The 18595-nt window shown below is 46.0% G+C and overlaps 1 protein-coding gene across 1 annotated transcript in view; it reads left to right on the top strand.

The window, feature by feature from the left end:
* The window catches only part of CDHR2 (cadherin related family member 2), a 68275-nt gene extending 67249 nt beyond the window's left edge, over positions 1–1026 (top strand). Inside the window, 1 exon segment of the mRNA XM_015412507.1 lies at positions 945–1026. Coding sequence (XP_015267993.1) covers positions 945–1026 — 82 coding nt within the window.
* The last annotated feature ends 17569 nt before the right edge of the window (positions 1027–18595 follow it).

The following is an 18595-nucleotide window of genomic DNA, read 5'->3' as shown; positions in this document are numbered from 1 at the left end:
TCGAGTAAACACAACAGAGTAAAGAGAGGGTTTTTTAAAAAAAGGCCCAGTATCTCAACACGTATGAATAAAACACCCCAACCCACCCCTCTTGGAAAAAAACCCCAGGAACATAAAAATTAGCCATGTTTTTGATCACAATAAATCTCTTTGCTCTCGGGAGGGGGTGAATCGCATCAACTGCAAAGAGGGCAAAGGCACACACGCTCACATGCACACAAGCCAGAGCCCGCAGTGAGCCACACTCTCCCACACAGAAGGGGGACACTTCCAAATGGTCTGAGTTTCTCAGGCAAGTTGACTCTTTGGTGGCAGCAACACCTTGGCCTATAGCCCAAGACTGTGCCACTGGGATTTACGAAGATTCTTTCGGCCTCACACGGTGCTTCAGATTCCGAGCTGTTGCTGAGAAGCCAACATGAGCCTGAAGTAGTCAGGAGAGAAAAGTCCTGTCCTTTGAATAGAGGCTTAGTGTGTGGAAGCAAGCGGTTGATGCTTTTAATGGCATGGACGTCACCTGGTATCTGCTGCAGACCACACAGATATCAAAGAGCAGGAGGTGCTGCGGCTGCCCCCTCCCCCCATCAAGTATATCAAGCTATGCACACAATCCCTAAACTGTGACCTGGCCGTCCTGGCTGTAACCCACTCCTGACCCAAGGCAGGAAACTGCCAGGACAGTAATCGCCATTTGTAGGACGCGTACTTAGGACAGACAGCTGCTCACACGAGACCATAACAAAAAGTCCTGGTTGTTATTTGCTTTAGGAGACAATGCCTGTTTCTTTGCTATTATGTGGGTTAATCTTCAGGAGAAAAGGCCTGTAGTGGGATGATCCTGCCTTGAGCCAAGGGGCTACATGTCACCACCTTCTGGTCTCATCTACTGCCAGGAAACTATGCCTTTTATCACCAAGCCTGCTGCTTATCCCGTCTGTTTGCAGGCTAGATGAGGACTTTGGAGATGACAGGAACAAGGAGCTGACTTCCCTTGCTTTGAATGTCATCGATGCTCTGACTCACTGAGCATCTCTTAAAGTGCCCCCCACAGCGTTGGCCTTGTCAGAGGCTACTAAAGCAAAAAAGTTTTTTAAGAGGTTCCAGACAGGCAGCTGCATCTACAAGCAGCCAGCAGGCTTCTGTACGGCTGTCAGGGACGGATAAGACTGCAGCTTGTAAATATGTATGTGGTTATGTGATGTTGCTCCCAAAAGCTGGGTGGGAAGGAGGGGAAGCCAGTATAAATGCCCATTTTTAAGAATAAAATAGTGGGAAAGAAACATGGGTTGTTTCTTTTAGGCTAGCTTCCAGTGGCTTTGCCAGTATTCAAGACCATAAAGACACACGTATTTTTTTTTTAAGGAGGCAGTAACGTCATGCAGACCTTGCCCTTTGATTGCATGCCCTGCAGTTGATATGAATGCCAGTGGTTTGTTTTTAAGGAGAGTGTGGTCTGGCAGTGCAAGCCTTACTCCTTGATAAGCGTGCACATGATTGACGCCTTAAGGACACTGTGCCAGGAATAGTGCAAAGTGCGACCCTGAAGTTTTTCAAGGTTTGGTGGATTCACATTGTGCTTAAGGAAGATAAACTACACTGGGTGATAATACCTCAATGGTTTGGGTCGCCAACTGCCTGGAGTAAATATGCCCTCTCCTTTTAACAGAGGCTTTATGGGATGTTCTTCACCAGGTGATAATTCCCTCCATGCCATGAAAAGCTTCCGCTGCCCATGTCCACATATGGAGCCTCTGTTAAAGAGACAACAATATTTTTTCCAGGTCTGCTGGCAATCTGATGCATGTATTAGATCTCAGATTCAGTTCTTCAGATAAAAGAACCTCTGGGTTGAAACAGATGTGAGGCGGCCATGGACAAAGCATTTGCTGGTAACTATGCATGCTCCATCAATGAAGGAACACACCATATCAGTCAGTCTATTCAATTTGTAAATCTGTTTTTGTTGGGGGGGTATTTTTTTGTTAGAGAGAGAGAGAGAGAGAGAGAAAGTCATGGTGACTTCTGGCAACCCTTAGTGGGGCTTGGACGTTTCAGAGAGGAGGCCTGCTATTTCCTGCCTCTGTGTCCCCACCCTGGTATTCCTTAGAGGTCTCCCATCCAAGTACTTGCCAGTGTTGGCCCAGCTTAGCTTCCGAGATCTGACAAGACTGGGTTTGCCTGGGCTATCCAGGTCAGGGCTCTTTTATAAATCTGAAGGCAACCTTCTGTGGGCCAGGCAAGGCAACAAAACCATGCTAGCTGCTTCTAAACAAAAGTGGACCAATTCACACTTTAAGCATGTTTCTTACATGATAGGGGGTATGTGGAAAGCACTTTACCCATGGCTTCTGTTATGTTTGCTTTGGCCTTCCCACAACTGGGCTGGGTTCCCATCGTGGTAGTTTTAGTCATGCCACTAACCAGCTGAACCACAGTCTGATGGCATATAAAGCAGTCCCTTCTATGTATGCCCACAGTGCATAAGGAAAATTGATATGCTTTTTTGTTACTGTTACACCAGTTTGGCGTAGTGGTTAAGTGCGCAGACTCTAATCTGGGAGAACTGGGTTTGATTCCCCACTCCTCCACTTCTACCTGCTGGATGACTTTGGGCAAGCCGTAGTTCTGGCACAGCTGTTCTTGGAAAAGAGCAGTTTCTGTCAAGAGCTCTCTTAGCCCCACCTACCTCACAAGGGTGTCTGTTGTGGGGAGGGGAAGAGAAAGGAGTTTGTAAGCTGCTCTGAGACTCCTCCCTTGGGTAGTAAAGGGCAGGGTATAAATCCAATCTCTTCTTTTTCTTCATCATCTTCCATCTTAAAGGGAGGAACGATGGCTCAGTAGTACAGCATTTGCTTGGAATGCAGAAGGTTCAAGGTTCAATCCCCAGCATTCCCAGTTAAAAGATGTGGCAGCTGGTGATGTGAAAGACCTCTGCCTGAAACCCTGGAGACCCACTGCCAGTCTGAGCAGATAATACTGACCTTGATGGACCAAGGGTCTGATTCAGTATAAGGCAGCTTCATGAAATCATCAGAACATTGCTGCTGTTATATGATCTTTAACTGATTTTTTTTTTTAAAAAGATGAATGTGGCCTGTCAGGGAACAACTTCTGCAATATACAGAAAGCTCAGGAACTGTCTCCAGCTTATTGGGGGGGGGGGAGAGCAGATTTTAGGCAGTTTTGCATATTCTATCTTAATAAGTTTGGCAATGTGGAAACAACTTCCCAAGATGCAAAGCTGTATTTCAATAACGAGCATTGCATTCTGGGACATAAAACCTCCTCAGGCCCATATGTCGTACCAGGTCCCATTTCTGCTCAGCAGAACCTTGTAAAGTGGTATTTATGTCACTCTTGTAATACAATATTTGGTCTGCATTTTCAGGAGATGCCACGGCATCTTCTAAAGTGCAGTAGACAACGAGTGTCCAAATACCTGGGATTCAGAAGACTTAAAAGGGATCGGCTCACACATTGCCTGAGAAACCACATAACATTTGCCTTTCCGGCTGCTATAAAACCTAACAGAGGGCAAGTGCCTTCTTCACTCCACAGCTGGGCCCCCTCGGGAGCAGCAATGGGGCCGGCGCACATTCTGTAGGAGTGCCCTGAACATGCTGGGCTGCCTCTTGATCTCGCCCTTGCGGGGGGCACCCTTAATGGAGCTGGCACGGGTGCTCTGAGGCGTCATCACCATCTGCCGGCCATGTTCTTCAATTTGCTTTTCCAGATGCTTCTGGATAGCCATGCCCAGCACCTCCACCTCCATAGAGGCACCGTACACTTCCCATGTCATCCCCTTCTCATCCCAGCTGACCTCGCGCACAGGCTCTGGTGCCTCTTCCTCTGTCCCTTTAACATGTACCTCAGGGTAGGAAGCTTGAGGGGATTTGGTCACAGGAGTCATGGGCCCCGTGGCCACGGACCTGGTCTCTACTGGGATGAACACTTGCATCTCCACATCCTTCTTGGCAGGTTTCTGTTCTGGGCCAGGACTCTTCAGAGAAGAGGAGGGTGCCAAGCCCTGGGTATGGAAGGTGAAGGCTGCAGAACCATCCGGTGGGTTGATGGGACTGATGGCGACTGACACCAAAGACACACGATTGTCAACTTGAGTCCCAGCATCTTGCTGGGGAGCAGTGATCTCAAACAAGCAGGTCTGGGCAAGAAGCTCCACAGACGTCATCTCTGCACCTGATGTGTGTCCGTCATTCATACTTGTGCTAGTCACTACTGATATTTGCTGTTCCTGAGCTCTGTTGTTACCCTTGGAGCTGGAGGGCATTGCTTCTCTGAGCCCTTCTGTTTCCTGTGTGACCTGACCTGGCATTGCTTGAGTGTCTCCTGATGTGCCCTGGTGCTTGATTTCATGAGGAGAAGCAGCAGAGGCAGCAGTGAGAGTTTCTGACACTCCACTGGAGCCCACACCTGTGTGAACTGTTATAACAGGAGCCCTCATCTCTCCACTTGGACCCAACTGGTTCATTTCTGCACCTGGCTTGCCTGACTTCCCTGTTGCAGTGTCTGCTCTTGAGGGCTCTGAGACAGATTCCTTGGAGGCCTCTGGCACAAGGGTATCTCTCCGTCCTTCGTTTAAGTGTTCCTCTGCTTCACAGGTGTCACTGCTGAGCTTACACATATCTCCCTTAGAAGCATCAGGCTGCCCCTGGCTTGTTTTCTGCAGGCATGTGGCAAGGGCTGGACCCAGCTCAGAATGTACCATTCCTGTTTTGACACTTCCTGCCTCATCCTTGTTTTTGGTTGGTTCAAGGAATGCAACATGTTTCAGGGAAGCGGGTGCACTGGAGGAGTCCTTATTGGCTCCCTTAAGGCAAGGTTCTGCTGAGAGGTGCCTACAAGCATCCCCAGTGTTTCTCTTCTCAGCAGCAGGACTAGCTTCCCCAGAATATTTTCCTTCCAGAGGGTTGCAGGTATTGGTTGAACTACTAGGGAGCTCCTTCATGCTGGAACTCTGTTCACTGTTGTGGCACAAGTCACGATTAGCTGCTATGCCTCCTACCCCTTCCAGTGGGTTTTCTCCAGTCCCTGTATCTTTAAGAGCCACAGTCCCAGTGGCAGCAGCTAGATCCATAGAAGGCTGGGCATCCACAGATGGAGCCTTCTCCTTCTGGTTGGGGTTGTCCACCATGGTGTCTTCTTGACAGCTGTCTTTGTTGCCTAGATCATTTACACAGCAGTTCCTCATGGTAAGCTCCCCTCTGTCACATCTGGTGTTCTGGAGGCAGCTGTCTTTCTCCTGACCACAGGACAAGCTGGCGTTGGGCTGCTGAGCATCTTCTGGAGTAACTTCTTTCTTCAACAACTGCAAAGCATCGGGCTCCTTAGCACTGCCCATCTCTAGGCCAGACTTCTGCCATGCTATTCCATGCACCTCTCTTGGAGGATTCTAAAACAAAGAGAAATGAACCAAAGAAAAAAGTTATGTCTGTCCTGGAATGACCTGGAAACACCACCAGTTCAAAGCCATTTGAATTTTTTTGTCCTCTGTGGGTCCCAATTGGAACCTCTGCTCATTGTGTACATCTGCAGACCTGCTACACAAAACTCAGAATCTGGACGTTGAAACAGAATTCAACATTCTGAAAAATCTCAGTTTTTAAAAAAGCTTCTGGTCCTCATATGTGTTCAGAACAGTTTGGAAAACATGTGGGCAATATCGTGTGAAATATCAGGCTGCAAGACAGAGCTTTTTAATGGCTGAGAGATTTACCTCAGCATTCTTCCCATCTGAAGCTACTGCTCCCTATCCATGGATTTTATCTACCATCAGATCCATGTCTCCATATCCTTCTATTCCTCTGTGCCAACTACTTCCTTTCCACCATAGTGCTATGTCCAAACAGTGCCTGCTATTTAATTTCAGGGAACATTCCAGAGCCCTGCGGCTTTTAATGGCTAAATGTTCTTCACATACACTATCTTGTCATAATCCTGACAACAGCCCTGCAAGTATATTGTTATCCCCATATTGCAGATGAGGGGAGAAGCTGAGGCTAAGAGAGAATGACTTGCCTCAGAGCACAATGGAAGATGAAACATAAGAACCAACACAAACCAACATTTTGCTAAACATCTGAGAATGATATCTGAATAACTTGGCTAATTCTGACATTTGTAAAAGCTAGGGTTAAGAAAATGCAATCCAGTATGGGAAAGAGATTTGGTGTCTACTTAACCAGATCATAATGCAAAGAACTTGATGTTTCTGAAAGTTAGGCCTAGGAACAAACACACAAACAGAATGAGGGCCACAGTCTTTCTGATGGCACAAACAAATTGCACAAACCTGATTGCACAGCTGGCTGCTATGATAATTTCCTGCAACATTTGCACACACAAGCTGGCTGCACAGTTTGTGCACATATATTTTAGCACTGAAGTCTGTCAAGATGCCATGGCGACAATAGAAAAGAAACATTTGGTCCGGGGGTGGTGTGTGATAATGGGCAGAGAGAGTAGAAATCCCACCATAACTCCACTCCAGTTTTCAACACCTTTGAACACGCTCTATAGCACCGGCACAGGGTCTCCTTGATCCTACATTGACTTTCTTTGGGTCCTTGGCTGTATTCCAATCCCCACAGCCTGCTCCAAACACCTATGCAATAAGCAGTGCTGTAGCAGATTTAAAACAGCTCCACAAACTGGGCTGTCTGTAGTCAAGCAATAATTCCCACCTATATCATGAGAGAGTATATTTTGTGTGCCTGAGAGCTACTTAGTTGTTTTCAAGACCCTTGAGGGCTACTAGTCACAAAATGGTGGTTTTGTGGGTGGAGCCAGTCACAAAATGGCAGCTGGTGAAACATTAAAGCATTTCACAGCATGTCATAAGTGCTTGGGTGAGGAAACATTTCCTTTGCTGTTTTCCCAAAGTAGCCGCCCTCATCCTCAAATTGTAACTTGCCATGCAAGGGGGAAATATATATATTTACCTCTATGTTTTCCCTGAATGAGGCAAATTATTAGAGTTGCCAACTCTAGGCGGGGGGGGGGGAAGGGAGGGGTCTGGGGAGGGGCTGGACCTTAGTGGGATATAATGCTAGAGAGTCCACCCTCCAAAAACAGTCATTTTCTCCAGGGGAACTGGAGATCTCCACCCCCCTCCTGGAAGTTGGCAACTCTAGGAAAACAGCAGGGAGACAGAGTCAACAGCATGCTCCTTTTCCACTCAGAGCAAGGTGAGTGTGTGCACCCTTGAAGAAGGAGGAAAAGAGACATGGGAAAGGCTGTTGGTGCAGTTGTTTTTCCATCCAGAGCAAAGGTGATGTGAGTATGTGCCTCCTTCACACGAAAAAGAAAGGGGAGGGAAGGCGCTTCAAAGGGAAGGATTAAAAAGTGATTACAGCAGCACTGGAGGAGCAGTGGAGAGGAACTTCTAATTGCTTGGAAAGTGACTGGTCACCTGATCTGTATAACCTCTCTCTCTCTGTGTATGTGTGTGTGTCTGTGTGTGTGCCAGCACAGTAGGGTTGCCAACCTCTAGGTGAGGCCTGGAGATCTCCTAGAATTATTCCTGATCTCCAGACTACCGAGATGAGTACCCCTGGAGAAATGCCTGCTTTGGAGAGTGGACTCTATGGCATTATACTCCACTGAGGTCTTTCCCCTTGCCAAACTCTGCCTTCCCTAGACTTCATCTCCAAATCTCCAGGAATTCCCCAACCCAGTGTTGGCAACCCTATAGGCAAATGCCAGGACCAAATCTGAGCCCTGGCAAAAATACATGAATCTAGACCGAGGAGAGGTGGTTTTCCAGAACAGGCGCTCTAATACCTATTGCTGAAGCTGGAGTCAGAGCTTGGATTGCAGCCAGCAGAAGATACAGGGTTGCCAGTTCTGAGTTCAGAAATACCTATGCTTCCCAAGTCCCCCCGGGGGGCGGGGAAACCCCCGCCCCAGAGGCCCATTCCCCGGCAGCGCTGGATCGGGCCCCGGGGGGAACTCCTCCCCGACGTGCGCGTCACCTGGAAGTGGTTTTCTATGGTTTTCCCTCGTATGGCCATGGCCCCGCCCCCAGCGTGCCTGGCGTCATCATGTCACTTCCGGGTGATGTGCATGAGGCGCGCGCGCGCTTTGCACGTGCTCACCAGACACCAGCCGGTAGCCCCCCGCTCCCGGTGAACATCGACTTGGCAACCCAGGAAATACTTGGAGATTTGAGGGTGGAGCCTGGGAAAATGGAGGTTAGTGAGGGGGAGTAGAGGGCACCTGGGCATAATGCCATGCACTCTACCTTCAAAGCAGTCCTTTTCTCCAGGAGAAGTGGAATAAATGTTTTAAATTATAGACAGAAGATAGAAAATGAAAGATAGAAGATGATTGATGTAATTTGAAGGTCAGTTGTGATTCCAGGAGATCTCCAGCACCCACCTGGAGATTGGCAACCATGACATCCTTTTTTCTCTATTGAGCTTAAAGAGGGCACACACTCTGTCTGAAAACACTGAGGGTCAAATTAGACATAGTGGGGCGGTGCTGGATTTTCAAAAATACAAATTACAGCTGCACTGGGCCCCGATTTGGATTGGGACCATATGGGGGGGACGCTATCCCTACATGGCTTCATTAATCAAAACTGGACTCCCTGCCACTATTAGTCTTGTTTTCCTTGAAAAGACAGGTATCCCACTTACTGTCCTTTATTTTTTGTCTGTGTGTCCGTTTAAAGGTCTATAAGAGTGCAGGGGGCCTGGTTCCCATTTGCAAGATTGGGTGTGTACGTGTGAAAAGGTTAAAGCTCCTCTCCCAACCCTGCACAGCCCCAGTCTGAATCATGCCCTTGCCCAGCTCTAATTGAGCTTTGAAAGATGCTGGGAAGCACAAAAGTCTCTTGCAATCTCATCTGTTTAGAGCCTAAATTATTCCAGCTTCAATCCATAGTAGCAAATGAAACACTGGAATCCCTAACAGCAAGCCAGATTGCACACCGGGAGCAGATGAGGTGAGGCAGGAGAGAGGTGTGTGGACACAGCGTAGAGGCAGAGCTGTCTCTGAAAGGAGGATTATGACCTCTACAAATGTCTGCTATGGATGTCTGTGTGACAAATGTTAAAGCGTTTTCTTTTTCATGTTAAACAACGAACCCACAGCTATGACACATTTTAAAACACTTGTAACTCTTATATGTATTGCCTGCATGCAAATAGCCCTTGGGGATTCCCTGGTGAACTGTGACTCTGCTGAGAAACCAGAAAAGATTAATGCCAACAGTAGTGAGGGACCCTTTTATCTGACCAGCCTGACACCTTCATACTAGTGATGCAGACTTGAGCAACATTGCAAGACGCTGTAATGTTTTCCCCTCTGGAATACTAAAATATTTTCCCGGAATACCCCAGGCATTTCTCCAGCTAGCAGAAAAGAGAAGCTCTATTGTCCATAAATACAGATAAAACTGAAGATGTCTGAAACAACACCACCTTTCAGATATGGCATCGTGATGAAACTTAGCCAGATTCATTGTTTTGTTTTACCCTGTAGTCCTACAATTCTCTATAGGGCATAACCATGGACTAGAATAAATAGTGAGTTTGAGGAGGAACAAAAAGCAAAATTCGACTCCCAAGGTAACAAATGCTGCAGCAGGAAGAGGTGAATTTGATTAACTGTTTGCATAATACAAATATTTTGAAATTGCAGATATGTGCTTAAATTGACATAATTGATTCTGTCTATAAGGGGAGGGGGGAAAGGACTCAACAAGCATTCCCCACATTCTTTCAAGCCTAAATCTATAGCCTTAAGGACAAGAAACTTGCTTGTTTAAAAAATGAAACTTGAGATTCTATCAGAGGGCGATTTCTAGTTAAAGTACCACACCTTGCACAATCCAATCATAGGATCATCAAATATCTTACTTGCCCATTTTAGATATATCCTGTGTCAGCATGAGCCACTTTTTTATTTATCTCAGAATCCAAATTAATTATTGTTGTTTCTAAACCAAGGGCTAGTTTGTACATTACAGCCATTTTAAAGTCCATTGTAAATTGTTCCATACAGAGGGTGGCATCCAGAGATCCATCAGTGGAAGGTGCTCACAGAAGAGGATATTTCCCTTGTTCCCCTACCTCAGCAGTCTTTACCAACCGAGCTGATTCCCAGGACTGTGGGACTCACAGCTGCATGCAGGCCTGGGGGTACTGAGGAAGGAAAAGGGGGCAGATACAGCCCTACGTGGCTATTAGTCCCTGTAAGTCCTGCGAGTCTGGGAATCTACTTTCTTTGGTTTGGTGAAGACTGCTGTGCAGAGAGGACCAAGGAAAACGGCTGCAATACTTGTGGCCATGAATTGCTGGATTCAGCAGAGAGGCTGTCAACCTATGAGTACTGATGCCAACCTCCAGGTGGGACCTGAGGATCCACCAGAATTACAGTTCATCTCCAGGCTACAGAGATCAGGTTCCCTGGAGAAAATGGATGCTTCAGAAGGTGGACTCTATGGCATTTACCCCACGGAGTGTTGGCAGAGTGCAGATATGCAGTAAAGCAGAGCGCAATCATGTTTAAAGAATAAAGTTGGTTTATTAAAAAGAGAATAAACTTTGTAAGAAAGAGAAGTCTAACTAGTTAGGAGAGAGTCAGTAACTAACAGAAGCTCAGCAGGTACATTGTTGTGGGTCAGTCAGGAGAGAAGGACTCCTCAGGAGGAGAGGAGCTCTGAAGCTGCAGAAGCCGGCAAGCAAGAAGATGAACTGCAGGCTTGTCAGAGTTCACAGCTGACAGCTGATGCAGAGCCACCAGAACCTTCCAGCCCTGTTCAAACAGATGAAACCCAGGTGGTCATTACCAGCCTTTCAGTTTCACCCACAACCTTTGAGCACCAGCAACAAAGGCTTGGAATGGAGCTCCAGGAGAGAAGATGAAGCACATGTCTCCTGGCCCAACACTAGCTGCTTGCTGATGATGAGTAGCTGCATGGTTACTCCTAAGCAGTCAGCAGCAAGTAAGACCTTGCAGCAGATGCCTATAAAAACCAGTCAAGGGCAACTGCTCAATGTGGAAGCAACAAGTCACCACCCGGTGGACTCTGTGACCATACCTCTTGAGTCTTCTTCACTCCAGTGACCTTCAGACAAGCTTGGATATTGGATCTGCTTGCTCTTTTATATGACCTTGGCCTGCTAGACCTCGCTTTCTGGCCATGCTCTGAAGGGGATTCTGCTGTCTGGTAACTGACCTTCTGGACCGAATCTTGGCTCTGACTTTGGACTCTGACATGCTTTGAGCCAATCAGGAGACAAAAAGGAGAGTATTTCAAAATAGTAGGAAATCCCTAATCTCGCTATGCTAACTAGTTGTTCCCTCTGCTTCCCCCTGCAGGATGTTCTTGTCATCTTCTTTATGATAGACCTTGCATATTCCAACACCCCTTCTCAAGTGTGCAAAGTCCACAAGATTAATTTTCCTGTATAGACTCTTAAATTTCTCACATGGAAGTGGCTTGGTAAGTGCATCTGCAATCATATCTTCTATAGGACAATACTCCAGTTCAACAAACCCTTCCTTCTGCATCATATTTGGTTTTAAAAATCCATTTGCATCCTACTGCCCTCTTTCCCGGAGGTAGTTCTGGGAGTGTCCATGTTTGGTTTTTGGTTAGGGGATTAAATCTCGTCTTCTGCAACCTTTCTCCATCTTTCTGCTTGGCTGGTAGGCATTCTTTCTATGTCTTCTCATGTGGAAGGTTTGGTTACAGCCTTTGTTTTTGTCAGGTCTTCTCTGTGGTACTCCCTTGTTTGTTCTAGTTGACCATCTGACATCTGGCATCTGGCTCTGCAGCCCCTTCTTGTGGCTCTGCAGGTGTGTCATCTGCATGGTCCATGGTGCTCAGTTGCACTGTTTCTGGTTGCTATGCTTTATTTTCTTCTGTTGGTGTGGCTTCTCAGATGTCCACTTTCTCTGTATTTGTAGATTTTTCTTTCTCATCAATATAGACTAAGTTGCAGATTTTGACAGTTTCTTGTTCTTGGGTTAAGGATTCTGTACGCTTTACATCCCAGTGCATATCCTACAAAAATACCTTGTTCAGTTCTCAGATCCATCTTGGTCCATTTCTCTTTGGGGATGAAGGTGAAAGCTCTTGACCCAAATACTTCCAAGTGGTTCATGTTGGGCTTGTACCCATACCACAATTCATATGGTGTGATTCTGGCACCTTTTGTAGGCAGTCTGTTCCATAGATAGGTAGCAGTGTTGATTGCTTCTCCCCAATGTTTCTCAGATAGCTCTGCTTCAAGCAGCATACATCTGCACATCTCAGTCAGTGAGTCTTCCTTTCTTCTATGCCATTCTGTTCTGGAGCATATGGGACGGTGAGACGATGCTCTATTCCTTGTTCAGTTAGATAGTTAGTCATGTCCCACAGATTCTCCTCCATTGTCGGTGCAAATTGCCAGTGTCTTACTCTGGAATTTGTGGCTGACCATTGCAACATATGCCTTAAATTTCTCCAATACTTGACTTTTCTCTCTGATCAAGTAGGTTACTGTATACTTTGAAAAATCATCAATAAAAGTTAGTATATATATCTGTTCCCACTAGGAGTCTCAGTTTTCATTGGACCACAACATCACTATGTATCATCTTCAAAGGGTGCTGTGTCTGGGTTGTCTCATGGCTCTTACTGAAACTAGGTCTGGTTCCTTTAGCTTGAATGCAGTGCATACAGTTTCTTTCACTAGTGTACTTGTTTATCTGTATGCCCTTAGTCAAGTTCTGGCTTTCAAGTTGGGCAATAGCATAATTATCTCTATGTCCTAAATGTCTATGCCATACTTAGGAACATTTCTTGTGACTGCAATGTTTAGTTAGGTTTGCACTTTGAATACATGTCTTTAAAGCATACAAGTCCTGATGCACTTTCCCAGTTGCAATCAAGTTTCCCTCTTGCTCAATAAAACATTTTTTTCCAAATGATATGACCATTACTCTTTTTGCAAGTAGTTTTATAGAAATCATGTGGGCTGCTAAGTGTGGCACATACAGGCAGTTTTCAATGAGGACCTCTCTGATTTGTCCTTCTGGGAGCTTGCACTTTACTGTTCCTAAGCCAACCCTTTGTGCAGTCACATTTCCGCCATCTGTCACACTTAATGTCTCTCTCCTTTCTTCATTTAGTGTCTCAAAGAAGTCTTTATGTGCACACATGTGCATAACCAAGTGTGACTTTTGGTAGCTCCTTTGAGTCAACATAAAACACTTTTTCAGTGGTGGCTGCTTCGAATTCTCCCCTTTTCTTTCTTTTGGAAAGGCACCCTTTTGCCTAAAAGCACTGCAGATTCTTTTAATGTGCCCTGATTTTCCAAATAAATGACAAATTATTTTACTCTTGCTGTTTACATTTAGAGCTACTTGATCAACATTTGGTTCAACTTTCTTGTTGAATTCTTCAAATTGTCTATGTTTGTATGCTCAAGTTGCTTACTTTAGTGAGAGACAATTTTCCTTTTGCTTCAATTTGAGACACAGCATTTTCACAAGACTTTGGCAGGCTAATCAAGAACAACACAACCAAGTCCTGGTCTGCAATCTCTTTTCCAGTGCTTCTTAACTGTTGAGTTAGTCTAAGCATTTGATTTAAGTGGTCATGCAAATTACCCCCTTCTGACATCTTAGTGCTAAACAGTCTCTTTTGTATGTAGAACTGGCTTTTCAGAGATTAATTTATATAAAACCTCTCCAATTCCGACTATACAGCCTTAGCAGTTTACATTTGAATCACTCTTAGAACATATCTATCAGTCAAACCTTTTATCATGGATCCTCTTGCCTTCTTGCTGTCAGGCTCCCAGGCTTTTTGCTTTGCTGAATCATCATCTCCTCGTTGGGGTTTTTGAATGGCATGCCACAGTCCTGTCTCAAACAGGTGACTCTTCATTCTCTCCTTCCATATCAAATAGTTGCTTTCTGTAAGCCTATCTAGTAGGTAACTGTGCTGAACACTGCACGAAATCGTCATCTTTCTTTTGCCTACGGATCTATCTTTTCTTTCTTTCACAGCTGAAGAGTTCACACTGGGCCCATAATATTGTTAGCAGAGTGTAGATATGCAGTAAAGTGGAGCACAAGCTGTTTAAAGAATAAAGTCAGTTTATTAAGAAGAGAACAAACTTTGTAAGAAAAATGAGAGAGAAAGAGACGTCTACCTGTCTGTCTAGGAGAGAGTCAGTAACTAAGAAGCTAAGCAGGTGCATTGAGCCAATCAGGAGTCAGGAAGGAGACTGTTTGAAAATAGTAGGAAGTCCCTCATCTCACTATGCTAACTAGTTGTCCCCTCTGCTGCCCCTTGCAGGATGTTCTTGTCATTATCTTGTCTTTATCTATGCACAATAGACCTTGCATATACCAACACTGAGGTCTCTGTCTCCCCCAGACTTTATCCCCAAATCTCCACAAGTTTCCCAACCTGGATCTGGCAACCCTACCCCCCCCGCCCCCAATGGCCTGGTGGATCTGGCAGCCCTACCTATGAGGGGTTACTCTCATGCAGGAGGTCACCAAACAGATCAAGACATTTTAACAGCAAATGGCAACTTTAAAAACAGTGTTTTGTGTTGTGGAGTGTTTTAGAGAAATCTTGCACAGCACCTATACTGTATTATCTGGCTCTCATAGTGTCAGATTTTGCTGGAAAGTTCCAGTTTCAGGAACTAACAATACATGATATGCAAATGAAAACTTGCTGAGGCCCGATACTGTTTCTTTTAAGGGGGAAGTTAGACGGGGACTTTGGCATTCAGAAGTGGCAGGGAGCGCCTTAACCCTTTTGCCATCAGCCATTTCTGTGCTCCAAATTATTCCCCCCAAATAGCTTTCCACCCACAAGTTTCCAAATGCAAGTCTGCATGATGGTTTTGGCCAGGGGTCATTTTGTAGAAAAAGAGGTGCAGGAGCTCATTAGCATAACTCATTAGCATAACTTACTTGCATATGCCACACCCCCTGACATCACCGGAAGTGAGTCAGAAGGCAACACCCACCGCTCAAGCTCCACTGGACTGTTTTGGATTGCTAGCTATCGGGGGGGGGGAGTGAAGATCTGTCCTTGCAGAGGAGGGAGAGCTTGAGCCTGAATAAAACTTGGTCTTAAAGGTGCCACTGGAGTGTTTTGGACCGGGGGCCCGGGGGGGAGGCTCTGCAGCTTACCTGGCTGCTTCTTGCTCTGACTGAGGGCTGCTGGGAGCAGGGGGTGGGGCTTGTTGCATGTGCCTGCCCCCTGGGCCTCTTTACTGCCGGAGCTCTGCTCCTGTGCGCTCCTGCAGGAAATGACCCCTGGTTTTGGCTCTTAGAAGAAGAGGTGGGGAGCCGCTTGAGGAACATTTGAAACAGTGGACAGAAAAAGGGTTAAGTGCAACCCCCCCTTCCTTTCTGCTATGCCGGAGCTCTGCTCCTGTGCGCTCCTGCAGGAAATGACCCCTGGTTTTGGCTCTTAGAAGAAGAGGAGGTGGGGAGCTGCTTGAGGAACATTTGAAACAGTGGGCAGAAAAAGGGTTAAGTGCACCCCCCCCCCTTCCTTTCTGCTTCTCTCCTCTGAATTCCTGTCTTTCCTTCTCACCAAAGTGGCTTTTCATTTTTTTTAAAAATGGCACAGGGGCTCAAATAATGCACACTCGCATGTAACATGAAATGAGCCTGTCAGAGAAGATTTGCAGAAGTGTCTTCTGGTCAGTTGGTATTAAGAAAGTATGGGTTCCTGGTAGAAGATGAGGTTTTCAAGAGAGTAGGGTTAGTGAGTATATGTTGCCTTTGCACAGCTGAACTGTAATATATACACGACAGACACCCACAGTGCATGGGCCAAGACCACAATGTATAGGTGAGTATATGTTGCCTTTGCACAGCTGAATTGTGATATATACACAACAGGACAGACACCCACAGTGTATGGGCCAAGACCACAATGTATATTCCACTTAAATTTCTATTTTATTTTAATCAGCATCTGCCTGGTACTCCCCTGGGACAGACCTTTTCTCCTTTTCTCCTGATCCAGCAGGTACATACAGCTAAAAGGCCTGTCTCCATCCCTCTGAATTAACCTGCCTCCCTCTCTATTTTTATTAACATCCCCTTCCTCCTACACAGTCAGGCAGGCTCTGTTCCCCAGAGGCCAGGGGAGCCTGCACTGCAGGTCTGTGACAATATGCCTCCCATCCATCCACCCGTGCTTTTTTATTCATGAGTTCCTCCCAGCACCCATCCACAAGGAAGTTACAGATTTTGATTTTGGTTAAGACGCTGAACTGCAGGCTGTGGAAGGTCAGTAGTTCAGCAGTTCGAGACCCGGGTGCTGCATGACGGAGTGAGCTCCCATCTCTAGTTCCAGCTCCTGCCAACCTAGCAGTTCGAAAGCAAGAAATTGCAAGTAGATAAATAGGTACCACTTCGGTGGGAAGGTAACAGCGTTCCGTGCACCTTGGTGTTTAGTCATGCTGGCCACATGACCACGGAAACGTCTTCGGACAGCGCTGGCTCTTCGGCTTTGAAACGGAGATGAGCACCGCAACCCTAGAGTCAGATTCGACTGGGTTTCGAGCAAGGGAACCTTTACCTTTACTATGCCAGATTATTGATGGGAGGATTCCACTGTAACATTTATTCTCCTGTGGAAGAATATCATCTGCTGAGGAGCCACCTTTGAAAAATGTTACATTCTAATGAAAAAAAAGCAGCACAAAATATGCATTCTGACATACTATTCATCGGGTGCATTCTTCTATATGCATTCTTCTACAAAGGGGAAAAAACCCCACCCACCCACGATCGGTTATTGCATTTTCCTCCTGCTCTTCCTCCCAAGAGCTCCAGGCAGCATTCATGGTCCTGCCTTCCTCCATTGTGTTAACTTTGTAATCTGCCCCGTTGCCCCATTGGTGGTAAACAGGCAGTTTTGTGTTTCTTCTATCCAAACCCATGCACATCAGAGACTGGACAAAAAAAATGCATGTACCATTTCTACTACCAGCCCACACTTAAATAACACCCATGGATACAATGCACAGATCTCTATTCAATCATAACACAAAAGTGTTCCTCGCAGATTTACTCTTACCAGTTATACCCTCTGAGTACTATGTCTTATGGGCTATGAGAATGAACTAAATTATTTATCTGATGATGGATGGATGAGTTCTTGACTCTCCCCTAACCACATGTCATCACTTGCCTTCCAACCCATGTGTCCCATGGGCCATTAGGCAAAGTACACAGGCACAGGCAGGACTAGTGTACACTCTGTACTTAAAAATATAAAATACTGCACCAATACAGCTTTAAGGTCCAAATTCCACACTGGGAGCCTTTTTTGCTATAAAAATGCATGCTTAAGTATTATCCTTTTGCACATGAAGCCGTTTGCATATAGTTTGCTTATTTTGAAATGTATTCTACTTCTTCTAGTTATGAGGAAGGACAATAAGATAATGCCAAACACTGAAGACCCACCTCCTAGCCACTAGAGATCCCACTGAGCTCCTCTCTTACTTCTCAGTGACTCTAAACATTGCTTCCAGGAGATACAAAGGTAGCAAAAGTGAATAGGTATTGCCTTCACCACCCCTTGAAAAAGGAAGGATGGGTTGCTACTTTTTAAATTAGCTTTTACTTTCTTTATCATCACCTATGTCTACAAGCAACATAGCCATATGTATATACTGACATACACAAATCTGCCCTTAATGTCAGGTGATCAGGCCCATAGCTACGACTTTTTATCCTGGGGGGCTCCGGGATTCTGGGGGGAAGGGGAGGGGGGAAGATGGCAGGGCAGCCTCGTTGCCAGCTGGGCTAGTCTTCTTCCCTCTCATGCCAGCTGAGCAGAGAGGGATTTTAAATTTTGAACCCCCTCTCTGAAGTCATGCCGCAGCGGCGGCACGGTTTCTCCATTGTATCCAATGGAGAAATCATGCTGCCACTTCAGCGCAACTCCAGAGTGGGGGTTTAATCCCCTCACTGCTCAGCTGGCTGATGGGGGAAAGAGAGGGGGCAGCTGCGTGGCCTCCATTACCACCCACGGTGTGGCCTCCATTACCAGCCACCCAGTCTTCTTTCTGCTAGGAAGCAGGGAGAAGACTTCACTAGCAATGGAGGAGGGAAATCTTGTGGGGCTGTCCCTTTAAGGGAAGGGGCGGAGCCCTCAATAGCCCCACCATAGCTATGGGCCAGCAGGGGATGTGTTTAAATATAAATATATACAATTCTGAGCTATGGAGGCCCTCATTGTTATTATTTTTTCAATTCAAATAATCCATTCTCCAGAATTGTGCTCTGGAAATATCTATTTACTTATTCATTCATTCAATTTATACCCCACCCTCCCCCAGCTCTGCATGTTTGTATCAGAAGCAGCTGTGCACAGCACTGATTGGCTGGCACCTATGATGACTGAAACCTCCCTCCTCTCCCCTCCAGAGCAATTTTTCAACTTTTAAAAATCGGTTGTGCATAAATGGTATATGCAATGGGTAGCCTATTGGAAGGGGAACAGCCCAGCGAGAAGCAACAAGACAGATGACTGAATCAGCACTCCAGTTTCTGGTAAGTAGGTCGGCCAAATGCATCGCGAAAA

The sequence above is a fragment of the Gekko japonicus genome, unplaced genomic scaffold, assembly GCF_001447785.1.
Source record: "Gekko japonicus isolate JY-2015 unplaced genomic scaffold, Gekko_japonicus_V1.1 scaffold100, whole genome shotgun sequence".
Taxonomy (NCBI): Eukaryota; Metazoa; Chordata; class Lepidosauria; order Squamata; family Gekkonidae; genus Gekko; species Gekko japonicus.
The sequence above is the reverse complement of the archived record's forward strand: the minus strand, read 5'-3'. Positions and strand labels throughout refer to the sequence as shown.